The 16,900-nt window shown below is 34.4% G+C and overlaps 1 protein-coding gene across 3 annotated transcripts; it reads right to left on the reverse strand.

The window, feature by feature from the left end:
• Positions 1-744: 744 nt before the first annotated feature.
• LOC107767772 (protein ZINC INDUCED FACILITATOR-LIKE 1-like) lies at positions 745-14,412 on the reverse strand. Of its 3 annotated transcripts, none has more exons than XM_016586866.2 (17): positions 14,053-14,412; positions 8,260-8,300; positions 8,036-8,096; positions 7,840-7,942; positions 7,644-7,746; positions 7,512-7,565; positions 7,280-7,342; positions 7,043-7,092; positions 6,879-6,954; positions 5,970-6,155; positions 4,815-4,902; positions 3,865-3,950; positions 3,659-3,766; positions 3,381-3,425; positions 3,174-3,262; positions 1,812-1,855; positions 745-1,037 (listed from the first exon to the last, which is right to left on the reverse strand). In XM_016586866.2, exons 1-17 carry the CDS (start codon positions 14,207-14,209, stop codon positions 943-945), a joined length of 1,449 nt encoding a protein of 482 aa, XP_016442352.2. In that variant the 5' UTR covers positions 14,210-14,412; the 3' UTR covers positions 745-942. The 3 variants fall into 3 exon arrangements, with proteins under 3 accessions (XP_016442352.2, XP_075094519.1, XP_016442353.2); XM_075238418.1 differs by lacking the exon at positions 14,053-14,412 and adding an exon at positions 9,160-9,264; XM_016586867.2 differs by lacking the exon at positions 14,053-14,412 and adding an exon at positions 8,490-8,598.
• Between the last annotated feature and the right edge of the window lie 2,488 nt (positions 14,413-16,900).

The raw sequence follows: 16,900 nt of genomic DNA on the forward strand, positions 1-16,900 counted from the left end.
ACTCTGACCTTCAGAAGACTATTAAATGATTGGGAGATTAATAGATTTACAGAATTCTATAAGAATTTGGAACGATTCAAAGGGACCTCTATTGCAGAAGACAATGTCACATGGCAAGAGAATAGCAAAGGGAAGTTCTCAGTTAAAGCAACATATAAGGAGTTCAACATCTCAAACAATCAGATTGGTTGTTGGCCGCGTAAATTGATTTGGAAGGTTAAAATTCCTTATAAAGTAGCATGCTTTACATGGTTGTTGGCAAATGAGGCAATTCTAACTCAGGATAATTTGATCAAGAGAGGATTTCAACTATGTTCTAGATGTTACTTATATGGAGAGGAGGCAGAGACAATCAATCATCTCTTTTTGCACGGTAGAGTGACTTTACAATTATGGAGGATATTAATCAATTTGAGGGGAATATTGTGGGTTATGCCAAGAAGAATACCTGAAGTTTTAACATGTTGGAACAGAGAAGGCAACCTATCCAGTAATAAAAAGAGATGGAAGATTGTCCCAGCTTGCATTTGGTGGACAATCTGGGAAGAAAGAAATCAAAGATGCTTTGAAGATAGATACAGTAACATTCAAAAGATGAAAATGAAATGTTTAGTTCTTTTTTACTTTTAGTGTAAAGGAGAATACTTAGAAGATCATGAATCTATTTTTGATGTTTTAGAATCCTTATGAGAAGACAAAGGATTAGGAGTGTCTTTTCTTATTAGGCCTCCTTGTAATTATGGGTGACTTCACAGCTTTTGTGTAGTCTTTTATTTATATATAAATATGTTACCTTTTCAAAAAAAAAATACACATCCTGCACAAGCATAAAAAGAGCCTCTAACCTCAAAACTATTGCCAGCAGAAAAAAATGATATATATTAAAAAGATACAAAGAGAACAGAGGTGAACTAATTAATGAAAAAGACCATAAGCTCTCTACTATGTATTTTGTGTTTCAACTAGGAATGGTTTGAATGTCATCAGCACACCAATTGCCTCAATCACATTCAGCACAAAGAAAACCACCTGATCACCTGCATTTGAGATGACACAAATTTACTTATATAGAGTAGAACATAAATAAAGGAGAGAGCAAAGAACTTGAAAGCGAAAACTTGGCAATATAATCTTCAGAATTCTTTGACATGAAGCTGAATAAATTACTATGTGCAGTATAAACTATCTGTCTTATGTAACTTCCTCAGATACCTTATAAAGTTTAGGCATTTGTTTGTCGGAACAGCAAATACATCAAGAGGAGCACAAAAGTTGTCATATAAAATTGGATGAAGCAAAGAAGATGAACAAGTTCTCAAATGGTTTAGCTGCAAACTTAGCTTTCATAAATGTATTTCAGACTCTTGAACCATGAACAAGAAAAGTTTCAATTTTCTTGGATTAATATGGAATTAAGAAGGGGCAAGAGAAGTGACAGAATTAGCATTTTGCAGCTAGCGCAAAACCACTAGTGTCACCTTATTTAATGAACATAAGAACCTAAGAACCCTAAAAAGTCAGGTTCCAGGATTCAGAGGTAAAAGATCCTGACCTCGGCGATAGATAGAACATAAAAAAGATTCCAACAGTTAAAAGATATGCTTTTTGAATAGAAAATTGGATAAAGATCTTGAAATATCCAAAGCTATACTCAGACAACTCACGGCATTGCTGATCTGCAGTGTGTAAAATTATCCACCCATGACAGTTTTATGCTTCTAGGCTCTATCAAAAGCCACCACCTCATTCCACCACACAGAGGCAAAAAATCTAGGTATTGTAGAAATATGATTTTAGCAACGAGTCATTACCTGGAAGAATGGAAGCGTCAAGCCTTTTTTGCGCCCAAGAAAAGCTGCACAAATCCAGAAAAAGAGACAATTTTAGCTGTTAGAAAATAGATGGGGATGTAATCTGAAAGTTTTTAAAGCATAGAAGTAAAAACATATTCCGATTTTCCACCCCGGTATTATCACCCGAAAAAGAAGATAGTCTGTCTTAGACAACAAGATCTATCACTATTCTACGTTCTCAAGTTCAAGATTCAATTTGGAAGATACTGGTCCAATTTGCCTCTCATTTCTTAAATGTCATAGCTGTGTCTTCGAGGATCAAAATCAAAAGATTCTATTGACACTAAGGCAATCTTGGACCTATGTCATCTGATGTATGACTAAATTGTCAGAGAGCCAATGCACTATTCTCTACTTAAAAGAATTCTACAGAATTACAGGTATAGTATATAGCTTTGAGCTGCTCAAAGAAAAACAACTCTAACTGGTAAAATGTCTACGGGGAAAATTAGGCGCATTGTGTAGTTATATAGAAAGACTAGTTCCGTTAATTGATCCATGTGTCTCATAAGCCTGATTAGATAGAACTTGCTGTAAGTTCAAACTAACAAATCACCGCCTTTTTCTGTCTAAGGCTGGCAGGCCATCACAGACACTCGTGCAAGTAAATGGGAAAAACCAAGATCATCTGTAGTTTTAACCCCATGAAAATCATTATTCCCTGACAACTGAAAGGACAGAAACTGCATTTCAAAAGAATTCTTCTAGTGCTTGTGCACTGTTCAGTAAACCTTCCACTGCTTTCAGCCTATCTAGGTGGAATCTTAGAAGTGCTTTTTCTTCTTGTATATTTACTTTTACCATGTAGATCATACGAACAAGTTCATATACAATAGATTCCAAATCTTCATGATCTTACAACAACGGAAATAAAACCAGGTGGTTGCTATGATTTAGTTGGAAGAGAGACAGTTTTTTTGGTACAGATGCTTTGAAAATATTGGCCACTAGCACTTGTGATGATCATGGGGTTGCAGCCTTTGACATGTTCATATACAAATTTTAAGGTTAACCGCTAAATTGGGATATTGCATTAATATGGTTCTCCTAGTTAAATGGTTACTAAAACCATAGTAGATCTGGAGAATAATTTTGTAGTAAAAAGAGTTTGTCGCATCCTCAACCATATGCTACAGTATGTATTAACACCGTTTAGAAAGGGTTTCATCTTTATTAATGTCTTTACCAAGACTAAAATAGAAAAGCATCTTTTTATCCACATCAGAAATAATAGGAGATTTTTTTTCTATAATCAATCAGAAAAAATACAATTTATAATTAGCAGAAATAAATGCTGAATGATAAAACAAGTGAACTCACAGTGCTCCTCCCCCTGCAGGACCGAGAGCTTTGAAAATTGACATTGCTGTCATGGCAATTCCATTAGCAGCTCCCCGTTGTCGCTGGTTCTGTGGTTGTTAATCATTTAGCATCAGACCGACACCAAGCAAAGCATATCGCATTATGACATAATGCTTCTGCAATTGACAAATTATCTTTAAAAGGAGGGAGCAAAGAAGAATTTACCACTGCTTTGTTTTGCAATATGAACAATCCTGTTATGATAGAGATCTGGAGACAATTCAAAGTCAATGTTAGAACTTGAGATTATGAATTTCAATACTAGGATGTAGAATATAGTTCAAGTATAGTAATTTTGCTTCCATATGAGTGGTGTACCATATACTCGTGATAATAGAGAGGTCTACTTCTCTAAGAATATCACATTCACTTCCATATTTCATTCATCTCCTCATTTTTAGTCTTGCACAAAGTAAATTAAAGAAACCAGAAAAATCACTTACAGACAAAGCATTCTTCATTACGGATGCAAAATTTATTGCCACAGACAGGGCGATCCCAGACAGCATAGCGATATAAGGGTAACTTGTCAACAAGGGAATCGACAAAACCTAATCATATCAGGGAAATTAAATTAACCTTTCAAGATTCTGTGGAAGTTTGGACAGAACTCACACAGTTTATCATATTGTACAAGTCAAGAGCTTACTCCTGCAACTCGAGCAATGACAACAGGGCCAACATACCTCTCAACCAATGGATATAGAGTTAGTTGGAAAACTAGAAGGCCAAACCCTGAAACACCACCATGATTTCAGTATCCAGTATCATATTATATGAAATGAAATATATTTACTGCAGTTCTGTCTATGTCAAACAAGGTAGCAGACAATTCAGATGCTTTCAAAATAACTTTCTGCCTGAGCTAATTCTTCAATAGATTACCAATATAAAATCCCTCCTAGAGAATGATAACAGTATACTAATGTTATGGAAACACAATTGTGGTCTAGTATTCTTCTCAAGAACGGAAATGTTAGCATAAATAACTGATAACTATGAAGAATTATCATCTGTACTGCAATCACAGCCAACATTGAATTAGTTCTCAATTAAGTGAATAGACCTTGATATAGACAATATCTTCCAACAGGAGGCTTAAAGAGAGAGGAACTAACAAGTTATTTTGAACTACTATCATAGAATTTGACTAGCTACATTCATAAATGATTTGCAAAAAGTAGACATAAACCTAAAAGAATTAGTAAGAGTGCTTCTGAATTCTTACCAATCTATGTTAGACACATTTGATTGACCAAATGTTACTTTGGTGAAATACATAATATAAACTCATTTCTCTTAAACTTTTGATTAGATGTGACAAGCATAAACAAATAATTTTAGCGGTTACAACGTATATAGGGGTGAATGTGGGATGAGAGTTGAAGGCAATAGCCGTTGACACCATCAGCTTGTGTGCCTGATGTTAGTAAACCACAGAGGCTATTCATACAATTTTATTAAGTTTTACATTAAATTCACTGGTTATTGCTTCATACATCAAATTCCAGACCTCCTTTACTCTTTCCTTACTATTAACAGCAAGTAAGGTTCATATATCAGTAAAAGAATATAAATTACTAGAAAATTGGGATGTACCTGAGATTGATAGTACTTCACCAACATCAGCAGTTGAATAACTCAAGCCCCCAAACTTTCTGGGGCTCACAGCCCATAATGAGAAAATCTGCAGAAGAAAATAGGTTTGGGATGATGTAATGTATTATTATGCAATTTCCCTGGTGCCAGAAGATTGAAAGAACAATCATGATAAACGTATTAATTATGTTTACCCTGGTGGGAATTTCAAAATCCTACAAACAAATTGAAGAGGATCTATTTGTATTTTGCAACTCATGATAAATGATACACAAAGACGTTCTTAGAAGTCGTAAATCCTCTTGATATGACCAATTTGTTGTTTTCTTTCGTCATATACCCCTAGAGTTGCAAATAGCATGCACATACTAAAATCAATGAACAAAACAATGACTACACAGCACCAGGAATTTGCAATCTTCAACAGATTAAAAGTTGAACGTCAGAACTCAGCACTCATAATATCTTCATAGATACAGAAAAAACACTACTAAAAAGGTTTACAGTGGAATGCTGGGGCCGAAAACTTTATACTGGTAGAGTATTGGTAATGGAACATTGCCCATTGCTGTTGCTCACCTATCCTCAGAATGAGTAGTAAGTAGAACGTTTATTAAGCTTCTGAAAGCTAATGAGCCTAGGCTTTCTACGCAGAAGACAGAGCTGCAGAATTTTAAAAGAGACAGTTCTTTTGTCGTCAAAAAGAGAAACCCTTTACTTTCATAGTATACTGTGCAGCAGAAAGAAATTGGCACATAAATAACAAGTACGCCTCAATCCCAAACAAGTTGGGGTCGGCTAATATGTGTATCAATTTGAAGAACAATTTGCGCATCCGAACAACCGAACCCTGGTCAGTACCGTTGGAGGGTTCTATGATACAGCCCACCAGATCAGCATAACAGCTTGTTTGGATGATTGTTATGTATAACATAAACCAATATTGTCCCTTAGGAATATCTAATGCATTGCCTAAGGATGAAAGTACAATGTGTTTCCAATAAAGTCATTGCATGACAACATGCAATCAATTGGCTTTCATACCAGAGATATGCATAGCTTTATCTTTCTTATAAAAGAAGATGCCTACCATAATCTGTTAATGCAATGATTTATCCTACAGTAACTTAATTTGGGTGAGAAAATATAGTATACCTCATTATAAGCCATATCATGAAGAGAGAAGACACAGTATAGTATGATAGATGACATCAATGGCCAGTTCTTAAAAAGGTTTTCTTTTGGGGCTGATTCATTTCCTTCTTTTGTATCAGGTGCAGCCTCCAGAGCCTCGTATGAATCGTGCACCGGCATGCTTGATTCATGAATGTGCAATGTTTCCTGCAATCCATGAGCATTAGGGATGAAATTCTATGATTTAACACAGTTCAACTAAAACTGGGAAAACCAGAAAAGATACTGAACAAAGTAATAGGAAAAAGAAAAGAGAGAGAGACACACACAGATTAATGTGGTTCGAGAAATTCAGAAACCTATATACATAGGTAAGATGAAGAAATGTTCCATTATGATTTATGATTAAAGAGCTTCTCATCATTGAAACACCAGAAATACACCCTATTACAGCAACTCCTTACCCTACACAACACAATGCCACATATGTAGAGGCGGAAAATGAAACTCCCGACTCATTCCTCCACTTCACCAGCTAAACCTGAGTTTCCTCTCTTTCAAGTTTCAACATGTTGTAGACTCCCAGCACCAACAAGAAAAAGAACTAAGGCAAACCTCGATCTGTCTCGGGGTAAGTTTAAATCAGAAATGGAATTGCAACTAGAACAAGCCCTTCCCCACCCACCTCATGAATGTACAGAAGCCAAAAATAACTCGAAATATTAAAAGGAAACAGATGGCTAGACGATTCTCATTCTCAGCAACACTGGAAAATAAAGTAATATGGTTATCTGAAATGATGTGTGATGATTGTCCATTAAGAGTTTATGCAAAATCCAAGTTAGTTCAGAGGTGAAATACTAATGCAAACAAGATTAAACAATATGTGCCATAGACACAGAAATTATTAACGTAATCATGTAGATTTACCGGCAGCCAAAATGAAGCAATAGCCACGACCAAGGAAAACAGTGATATGATTAAGCAAGGCAAGAAGTAGGGAAATCTGCAGAAAAATATCATATTTTGGAGTCAAGGAGCAATTCAAGCAGCAAAAGAAGTTATACAACTATGAAAAGAAAGAAGCACAATACCTCCCAAATATAGAATCCTTAGAGAATATTGACGGATATTTCTCTGCAGGCTTTGGTAAAAAGGACATTTAGAGAACATGTATATATGCTAAGATTTGCAGAGAAACTTACAAGTAGAAACACAGAGAATTTTAGGCTATGAAATCTCTCTTACAATTGATCATAAAACAACTAAACTCTCTTTCCTCAACAGGAGGAAGGAATACAAAAAGGAAATAGCTAAGGAAAAGAAAGTACCTGGGCAAGGAAGCCTCCTAAAGCTGGGCCAATAATCAATCCGATTCCCCATGCAGTACTAATCTGAAACAATTCAAACATACAAGAAAAATAAAACAAAATTCCATAAAATTCACTGTCTAAATGGTCACTCAGAATTGCATTCTTGCCATTTCTTGTCTCTCTAAAGTTGTCTGCAATCCTCTCATTTGTTAGAAATCATTTGAATAACTGAAAATTAAGGGCATATTACCGTAGACATTCCCAGTGCTTGATATTCTTCACGAAAAATTTCAGCAGCATATGCCTAAGAAGGTAAGTATCTTAAGAGAATAGCTGAGGATGCAGTACAGAATTGTATGATGGTATTAAACAGATAGAATACCTTTATTGGTCCAATCAAACCATTTAAAGAACCGAGAAGAAATCGCGTAATGATTGCCATCCAAAAGTTGACACTAAGACCAAAGAGAGTATTGAAAATAACCCTGAAGCACAATTACAGCTAAAAATATGTAAACTCACTGAAATTTAAGTGAATGAAATCTAAAAAAGAGCATTTCTATAAAGATTAGTCGTACACTACAAAAGTGCCGAAGATTATAACTGGTTTTCGGCCATATCGATCAGCCACTAGTCCCCAAAAGACAGATGTCAAAGCTCTTCCAAGCATATATGAAGAACCTTCAATATTTCAGGAAATTGATAGGCAGTTTTTCGACAGACCTCTGTATGATTACATATCAACAAACAAATTATGGCATGAAATAAGCTTACCTACATAACCTGCATAGTAACTAATATCTTCCTCTCTCTTTGCAATGTGAAAGTCCCTTATCTGTAAGGAAAGCGAAAATTAGTAGTTTTATGCAATCAAGAAAATAACAAAGGGGACCAATTGCAATTCTGCTTCTTAAATAAAGATATCTTGTTTCACTTAGTTCTATGTATTCAAGAAAACTTGAACTCAACGACAGACCAAAAAAGTTGATTGATCTTACCATGAAATAAAGAAATGGAAAGAGAGATGATATTGGAAGTGCTGAAGTGTTGAATCCCATGAAACAGAAAAAAACAAAATCAGTCGGAATATCAACAGATAAAATCAAAGGAAGGATCCCCAAAGGAGGCTTTTAGAAATAACTATCGAAAACTTGTCTTCAAGTACAGCAATGAAGCAAACTTGCTAGCTAATATATGAACATACAAAGAAAAGCTCTAAGAAGCTAACCTAGAATTTTTGCATACAACAAAACACTTTGAAAAGGCAATATAGGCTTTTCACCAGCGCTTCCAAGGGACAGCTGAATATTAGCGGCAGACTACCATCAAAATAGACTAAAAATTCTTTCTTAATATTAGTATGAAACTACCACTGTTATTTCAAAATGTATTATACTAGTTAAGAAACTACCACTGTTATTGCCTTAAGGTTGTGAGCTTGATGTTCATATTCTTTCATATAATATAACAATCAATATTTGATGAGACTATTTGTACACTCATAAAACTGCATTCAACTTAATTTGGTAAAATGTAGGATATCCTATTCTGGAAAGTTATGTTCTGTGGTAATCAGACTATTCTTCCTCAAAATGTAAGGATATCCTGCTTATTCAATTCGAATCTCCCTTTAATTCACCACATATATGTTGAATTTTCCAGAACATGAACTCAAATTCTGATTCCTAATAGTATCAGACTTTCGACGAAGTAACTGTGATATAAAACACTAACATGGCATCTAGTACAAGAAATTAAACCATGAATAAATCAGAACTTTGATCAAACCATTCTGTTTGCAGTTATCATCTCCAAGCAGGATATAGTAAAAAGTAGAGACAAATAAAGACAAGTGCATTGGTGTAAATTACATCATGGGAAGTAAAAATTATTAGAACCTTTGGATAATCAGAGCAATTGCCAGAGTTTTAAACAATTTTGCTACTGGGATAGACATAGTACTCCAAACTAGTACTAGTATTTTGCTATTGGAGTTTGCCCTACTGTTTGCACAAGGGTTTATGCTGGGATTATGAACTATATAGCATAAACTGTTTATCAAGAAAATGCAGGATTGTTTTGCCGTAATAGCATGGATTGACATGTAAGGATTGTATAATTTAAGGGCACGTAATATTCTTTTATCCCATACTCTATATTGTATGAAATAAGTCATAAAATTCCTGTATAAGCTATACTGGATTTAGCAATACAATGCTTCATATTTGGTATCGAACTCCACATAACTTATGCAAAGTTTAATACTAGAAACCAGATGATATATTATTTATACGGGGATTATATTAGCTATGCAAAAAAATTTATATCAGGTACCAGATATTATATAGATGTAATACGGAAATTTATATGGAAATTAAATTTCTTATACTTCACACTAAATGGTCCATGAGAGCTTATAGTTTTTCACGTCACTTAAAAGGCAATTAAAACAAGACAAATAATCTTTTACAACAAGTTAAATTACACCCATCTACATTGTCACTTAATATAAGTTAAATCCTTGCATAAATCATTCTTTACTAACCCCCCAACCCCCAAAAAAAAAAGAATATTACAAGTATTTACAGCTTACAACTCCCTATTAAACAGTCGAAAAGGTTAAAAGAAAGGCAGTTTAAAAATGATCCAAAATTTGGAATTTTGAACCATAGAAAAAAGAAATTTCCAAACGTGTTATAGTGTCAAAACTCAACATCATTTTTCACATAATTTTTATGAAAATGTTTGCAGTCTCCGGGAAAAGCTACTCGTTCGTCCTATATTGGTTTTCACCTGCTCCTTTTCTAAAATTTAACTTACGATTTTCCTTATTTTTAACTTATGGCAGTAAAAAAATAAACAGGAATAAGAAAATAACTGTAAGGCCGAGTTGCCAATATGTACTTTGTCAAAAGGGGAAGTCTATTCAAAGATAAAATGGGGTCTGAAATGCTTCAAAGGCTCTGTCTTAGCAAAATAACCCCACACAAAAAATTAAAAAGGCTTTCTGGAAATATTTCTAAAAGGTAATGTTGACGTATAATTGGTTGATTAGGTTTTGAATATTTAAACAAAAAATAATCCAAATTGACATATAAATAGATTTATTTAGATAAATACTTATAACTTTTGTACTTTTAATCTTCGTTAAGAATTTATCTGAACATATTCGTAATTCTTGTTTTGGATGTTAATCCCTTTTATATTCAGCAATCTTCTTTCTGTAACTTTAACGGAGAAAAACAGTTAGAAGTAGCAATTGTAAATTTTCGCACTCAAGAGAATGAATTTTGACTTGAGAAGTGATACCTATCAGATAAGACTAAAGCTTTCATTTAGAAAGCGTTCATAATTATGATAACAATAATGATTTTAATAACGGAAAATGGCCAAATATATCCCTTTACTTTTATTTATTGTTCAATCATATCCTATGTTATACTTTCTGTTCACATATACTCTGCCGTTCAACAAAATATTATATTTACCCTTATTATAACGGACATGACACAAGACCCGACCCACAACTTAAAAAACCCATACCCACTTAAAACCCACGACCAAAGTACCACATTAAAAAATTCTTTGACCCGGAAAAAAAAAGAAAAAGACAAAAGTGTTGGACACTTATGCTCTGAGATTTCTCCGATGACTAGTGATAGTCGTTTCCTTCATCTTGTGAGGTTTTGGGGGCTGTGAAGGGCAGTAGAAGAGAGATTGGGGCTAGACAGGGTCGGTTATTAACCAGAAATGATGGAGGATCTGTGGCTTTTTCAGTAATAGTGGTCGTTTCCCGACCAGTTAACTGTCGGAAAAGAGGTAGATGAAACGATGGACGCACAATACGATGTCGTTTTTACACTCTCAATGGGCTAATCTTCCTCCACTGACGGTCTGATTTTAGAGCCCGTAAACATCGAGATTTCACAGGACGAATAGGCGCTGCTACTGCTCTTAATACTCTTGAATGGGGTTTGTCTATTTTATGTAAAGTTTTTGACTTAATTGTTAAATTGGGTTGTTTCCTTCTTTCAATATCTCTTTGCTAGATTTTGATTTAGCTTTTTAGTTCATGCTTTATATTAATTTATTTAAAAAAATTAGAAGATTAGTATATATTACGTGTTTGATCCTTCTTTACTCGCCAAATCTGATGGTTTATGTTTACTTATTGGAAATTACAGTTTCGATCTCATGCGTTCTTTTTTTTAAAAGATTGCAGCTCATTGTAATGATGTTTGGGTGGGTGGGTGGGTGGGGTAGGTAAAATTTTAAAAACGACAAAGGGTCAAATATACCTTTCTAAAAATGGTCTAAAAATATCTCTCGTTATACTATTGGGTTATCTATACACCTGTGGTAATATTTTGGGTTCAAATATACCCCTCATTTAAACGAAGGGACACATGTCATCATCCTGTCGGTCAATTCTAAATATCTCCTAATTAATTAAAAATACTCATTACCCATACCCGAAAAGTAATTTTCTAAAGTAATTTTTTTTTGTAAAAGCTGGAAAAAATTGAATTTGTTTTTTCTAAAAACTGAAAAAAAACGAAAATATTTTTTTTTCCAGTTTTTATAAAAACAATTGCTTTAAAAAAAGCTAAAAAATATTTTCTAAAATAATATTTTTGTAAAAACTGAAAAGTAATTTTCTAAAGAAATTTAAAGCTGAAAAAAACTGAAATATTTTTAACTAAAAACTGGGGAAAAAAATATTTGTCTTTTTAGTTTTTACAAAAACAATGCTTTATAAAATTATTTTTCAGTTTTTTTCCAGTTTTTACAAAAATATTATTTTAGAAAATATTTTTTAATTTTTTTTTAAAGCAGTTTTTTTTGTAAAAACAGGAAAACAAATATTTTCGTTTTTTTCAGTTTTTAGTAAAAAAAAATCAGTTTTTTCCAGTTTTTACAAAAAAACATTGCTTTAGAAAATTGCTTTTCAGTTTTTTTTTCAAATTTTTACAAAAACATTGTTTTAGAAAATATTTTTCAGTTAAGCATTTTCGTTTTTTTCAGTTTTTAGTAAAAAGAAATTCATTTTTTTCCAGTTTTTATAATTAAAAAAAATTACTTTAGAAAATTGCTTTTCAGGTATGGGTAATGGATCTTTCTAATTAATTATGAGATATTTAGAATTAGCCAACAAGACGATGACACGTGTTCCTCCGTTTAAATGAGGGGTATATTTGAACCCAAAGTATGACTGCAGGGGTATAGATAACCCAATAGTATAACGAGGGGTATTATTAGATCATTTTTGAAAGTAGAAGAGTATATTTGGCCCTTTGACGTTTTAAAAAGGGGATCCGGGGCGGATGGGTCATATTTTAGACCGGTTTGGGTTTTTTGTTTTGTTTTGGGATTGGTTCCTTCAATTAGACGGTGCCACATGTCATGTCCGTTATAGAACTTTGTTGGATGGTAGGGGTATATATGAACGAAAAGTATAAGGGAGAATATGATTGAACAATAAACAAAAGTAGGGGATATATTTGGCCCTTTTCCGTTTTAATAATGAGTTAAAACAGAGATTAAAAATAAGATGAAAACTGATGATAGGAAAACATTATAGAAGCATTTAGGGCATATAATAAAAGTTTTATTAACTAGATAATGGAGTAGTACGTAAGGAGTAATTTTTTTGTCCGCATGAAAACGAAGTACACTTTGAAATGGTAAACTTTTGCTTGCTTTCTCGTTCTCGACCACATAAAACCCAAATTCCCAGCAAAACAAAGAATGGGAAAACACAAAGCACCCAATACCATACGATAAAACCTTACTCCTGTATGTATTTCAAATCAAATAATTTATGCTTACCATTTAAAGAGTAAAGTGAGAAATATCACTCATGACTCTCACTCAAAATATAGGTATGCAAACTACATTATCTTGTATTTATTGGTTTATTGTAAATATTAAAATATAGTATAATTTGTTAGTCCCGCCAATATTGCTATATTTATAAATAATAATTCTGCAAAATATAAGTTATCGTAATGAAACAGTAATTAATTCGAGCCCACTGAATTCACAGTGTTTCCTTAAGGAATTTAATCCCCTCCTAGTACCCAAGGTTATGGATTATTTTTTCCCAGGATAGAACGAATTACACACTGGTGTAGCGGTACTTCAACCCCCAGTGTTTCAGCGAACACAAAGTTCGGTAGCAAATCACACTTACAGTTGCTTTGTTTGAAGTTAAAACAATGCAGAACAAAGAAGTAGAAACTCAGAAAATCGTATGGAAATGCTGAGAGGAAGGAGTGCAATGTATAGCCAAAGTTGAGCGTTTTTTCAGTTTTGTTGGTGTTTTCGTTCGTCGTTCGTATCTTTCTTCAACAGCTGCTGCACATATATATAGCAGCCAGCTTTGAAGATGAACGACCCTCCACCCGATCATTTGACCGAAGCCGTAGCCGAGCCGAGCGATGACGACGACGGCGCGAGGCTTGCTTTCTTCTTAACTCTTTAAGAGCTACAAGAAGAGCAATTATATATATACCCACCAAAAATCTTTTCCTCTTCCAATATGGGACAATGTCTCATTGTCAAGAGGGGGAACTTAAAATTTTACTCAAAAAATTTCATTTTCCCTTCATTTCCCATTCACCCTCATTTTAAGCCTATTTCATCTTAAATAACAAAAACCTAACATAATTTTCTTCTTTTTCCGTTCACCGCAAAACATGGTAAGGGAAGGTAGGTTATTTCTTTTGATCTTTTTCAATATTTGTAACATATACTATCCGCTAAAACTAATGGATCCATTAATTACGTACCTGTGCCAAGGATCACAATCCATATAGTGAAAAGCTCCTTAATGGGCAAGCCACGTTGCCCTGCTTTGTGCAGATCCACATTACAACCTGGGCAATTCTCGTAGTACTCTTTCTTATTCACCAGCTTTTCCTTAACTCCCTCTAATTCGCCCGCCATTTGAAGAAGCAAAGTTATTTTCTTCGTCTCTCATGCACCACTATATATATATAGCCACCTTTATATTTTGCAAGTATGCTACTTCCAATTCATTTTAATTATATTTAAAATTACTTATCCGCACCAAATATTTATACCATAACAATAAATGCAAAACATGTATTACACATACAAATTTATCACTTAATAATGGTTAGTTGATATGTATTTAATTTCACTTTAATGTTTAAATGCTAAAATTAACTTCGTTTTGATATATTCGTTAAAAGAAATATTTGTATACCCTTAAAATGATTATTGAACTATTTAGAAAATTGTACCAATCAATTATTAGAGGAATGGTTAACTTGTAAAAAAATTGCAAACGCTTGTTTAGTTTATTAAAAGAATGATACTTATTTTGGACTTATGTCAAGAGTTTATAAACAACTTTGGTACATGAACTAAAAATTCAAAGCTTGGCAATCACTCATAGCGACTGCTAGAAAACTTGGTTTTGCGGCCACAAGGTAGGTGTGGGTCGCCTTCAATGAATAAAAAATAATTACTCCTATAACAAAGCAAACAAAAGCAATTCAGACAACAGCTCCAACAAGTACAAAAGGTATATCTCTGGACCCCCGTAGAAAAGAGAAGTATGACACGGAATTATTGATGGCTTTGTTTATAGACTGGTTATTTGGTTGGGAAACTTAATTTAATGAATATATTTTTATTAGTATGGTTTACTGAAATAAAAATAGAACATATGGGGTTCAATATATTTGATTTTACCCGAAATAAATTGGGATAAACATTTATTCCCAACTTCAATGGCTAAGTAACGATTAATTAAGATAAATTACTACATCAAAAAATTTAACAAGCATGCATGAGACAATTTCAAAATATATTTATTTAAGACTTCCAAATGAAAATTCTACTTGTTAAAAAACCTAGTTGTAAGGCATGTGGTAGCTTGAGAGAAAGAGGAAGGAGTAAAACAACACCTTCATTACACGGGGTAAGAGTTATCCCACACAAACTTTTGGGTTTAAGTAGGGTGTATACGGTCGAAATCGGGCTCGTCTATTGTATGACAAGTCGGGACTGAAACGTGACAGGTTGAAGCTCGACCCCGAATTATATCGAACTAAGGCGCGAAGTTAAATCATCGAGCTCGTGACTCCGGAACCGAACCAGATCGAGGAAACTTTATCGGGCCAAATAACGAAAGGCCAAAATATCCGCAATTGGTTGGATATCACGGCAAAAATCGTATGTAACAAGGAGAGGCCGATTAATTAGAAAATTATGAGGGTTTTTTTTTACCTTTTATAGAATTATATCAAGAGTAGGACTCTCCTACTATATAAAGGGGGTCTGATCATTTGTAACAGCCATCAAGAAATGCATCCAAAGCAATACACTGTTATTTCTAGTTCTTATTATCTTGTCATTCTATTCCGACATCGATTGAGGCACTTCTTGACTCGAGGGTGACCAACCTTCAAGGCTAAGGCTGTTCAATTTGTATTGTTTGCATTTATTTTCTTATCATTAATTTCAATATTTATTTGTTCTTTCAATTTGTATCAAGTTATATCACGTATCCTTAAAACCGCGTATAAATTCAATTATTATCCGATTTTAGGGTAAACGTTTGGCGCCCACCATGAGGCTAAGGATAATAGTGATTATTTGATACAAATCTCCATAACATACACTGCTTTACTCTTGCTCTTTGAAGTGTCTTTGATTCCAGGCTAAAATAAAAAATGTCAATTCTAAATTAGCGCCTTTGCACGTTGACAACGAGTCCGATCACCAAGATGAAAATAACAACATAGCACCCGGTAACGAGATACCACCTGCTGATCCCGATGAAATTTCGATCGCATATCTGATTGATGCTATTTCACATATGGCTATCGATGCAAACTTGCCTACTGACCCCGAAAATAGCATTCGTGGTAGAGCCCGACCGGCAACTCGAAACACACAAAACGTTGAAGGGGACGGGATCAGTCTACGAGTGATCTTCGAAATGTTACAGGCACAACAGGCAATAATAGCTCAGTTACAAAACCAATATCATGCACCGAGCAAGGTTGAGCCTGATCCTCCCCGGGAAGTCACCCGCAGGGATCAACCGATCATAGAAAGGTCGAACGAAAATGAATCGGGGGCTAACCCCGAGATTATAAAGAAGCTCGAGGAATTGACGAAACATATAGAATCAGGGGAGAATAAGATCGAGGCCAACGACAAAAAGGTGGAAACCTACAATTCCAGGGTAGATCAAATACCAGGAGCACCGCCGATATTGAAAGGCCTGGATTCCAAGAAGTTCGTGCAAAAACCTTTTCCCCCGAGTGCGGCTCCTAAGCCAATCCCCAAGAAGTTCCGCATGCCTGAGATTCCTAAGTACAATGGAACGACCGACCCGAACGAGCATGTCACCTCTTACACATGTGCCATCAAAGGGAATGATCTAGAGGATGATGAAATTGAATCCATCTTATTAAACAAATTCGGAGAGACCCTGTCAAAGGGAGCCATGATATGGTATCACAATTTACCACCTAATTCTATTGACTATTTTACTATGCTTGCAAATTCTTTCATAAAGGCACACGTCGGGGCCATCAAGGTCGAGACCAGGAAGTCAGACCTCTTCAAGGTAAGGCAGAAGGACAATGAAATGCCCAG

This window comes from Nicotiana tabacum, chromosome 19, assembly GCF_000715075.1.
Source record: "Nicotiana tabacum cultivar K326 chromosome 19, ASM71507v2, whole genome shotgun sequence".
Classification (NCBI taxonomy): domain Eukaryota; kingdom Viridiplantae; phylum Streptophyta; class Magnoliopsida; order Solanales; family Solanaceae; genus Nicotiana; species Nicotiana tabacum.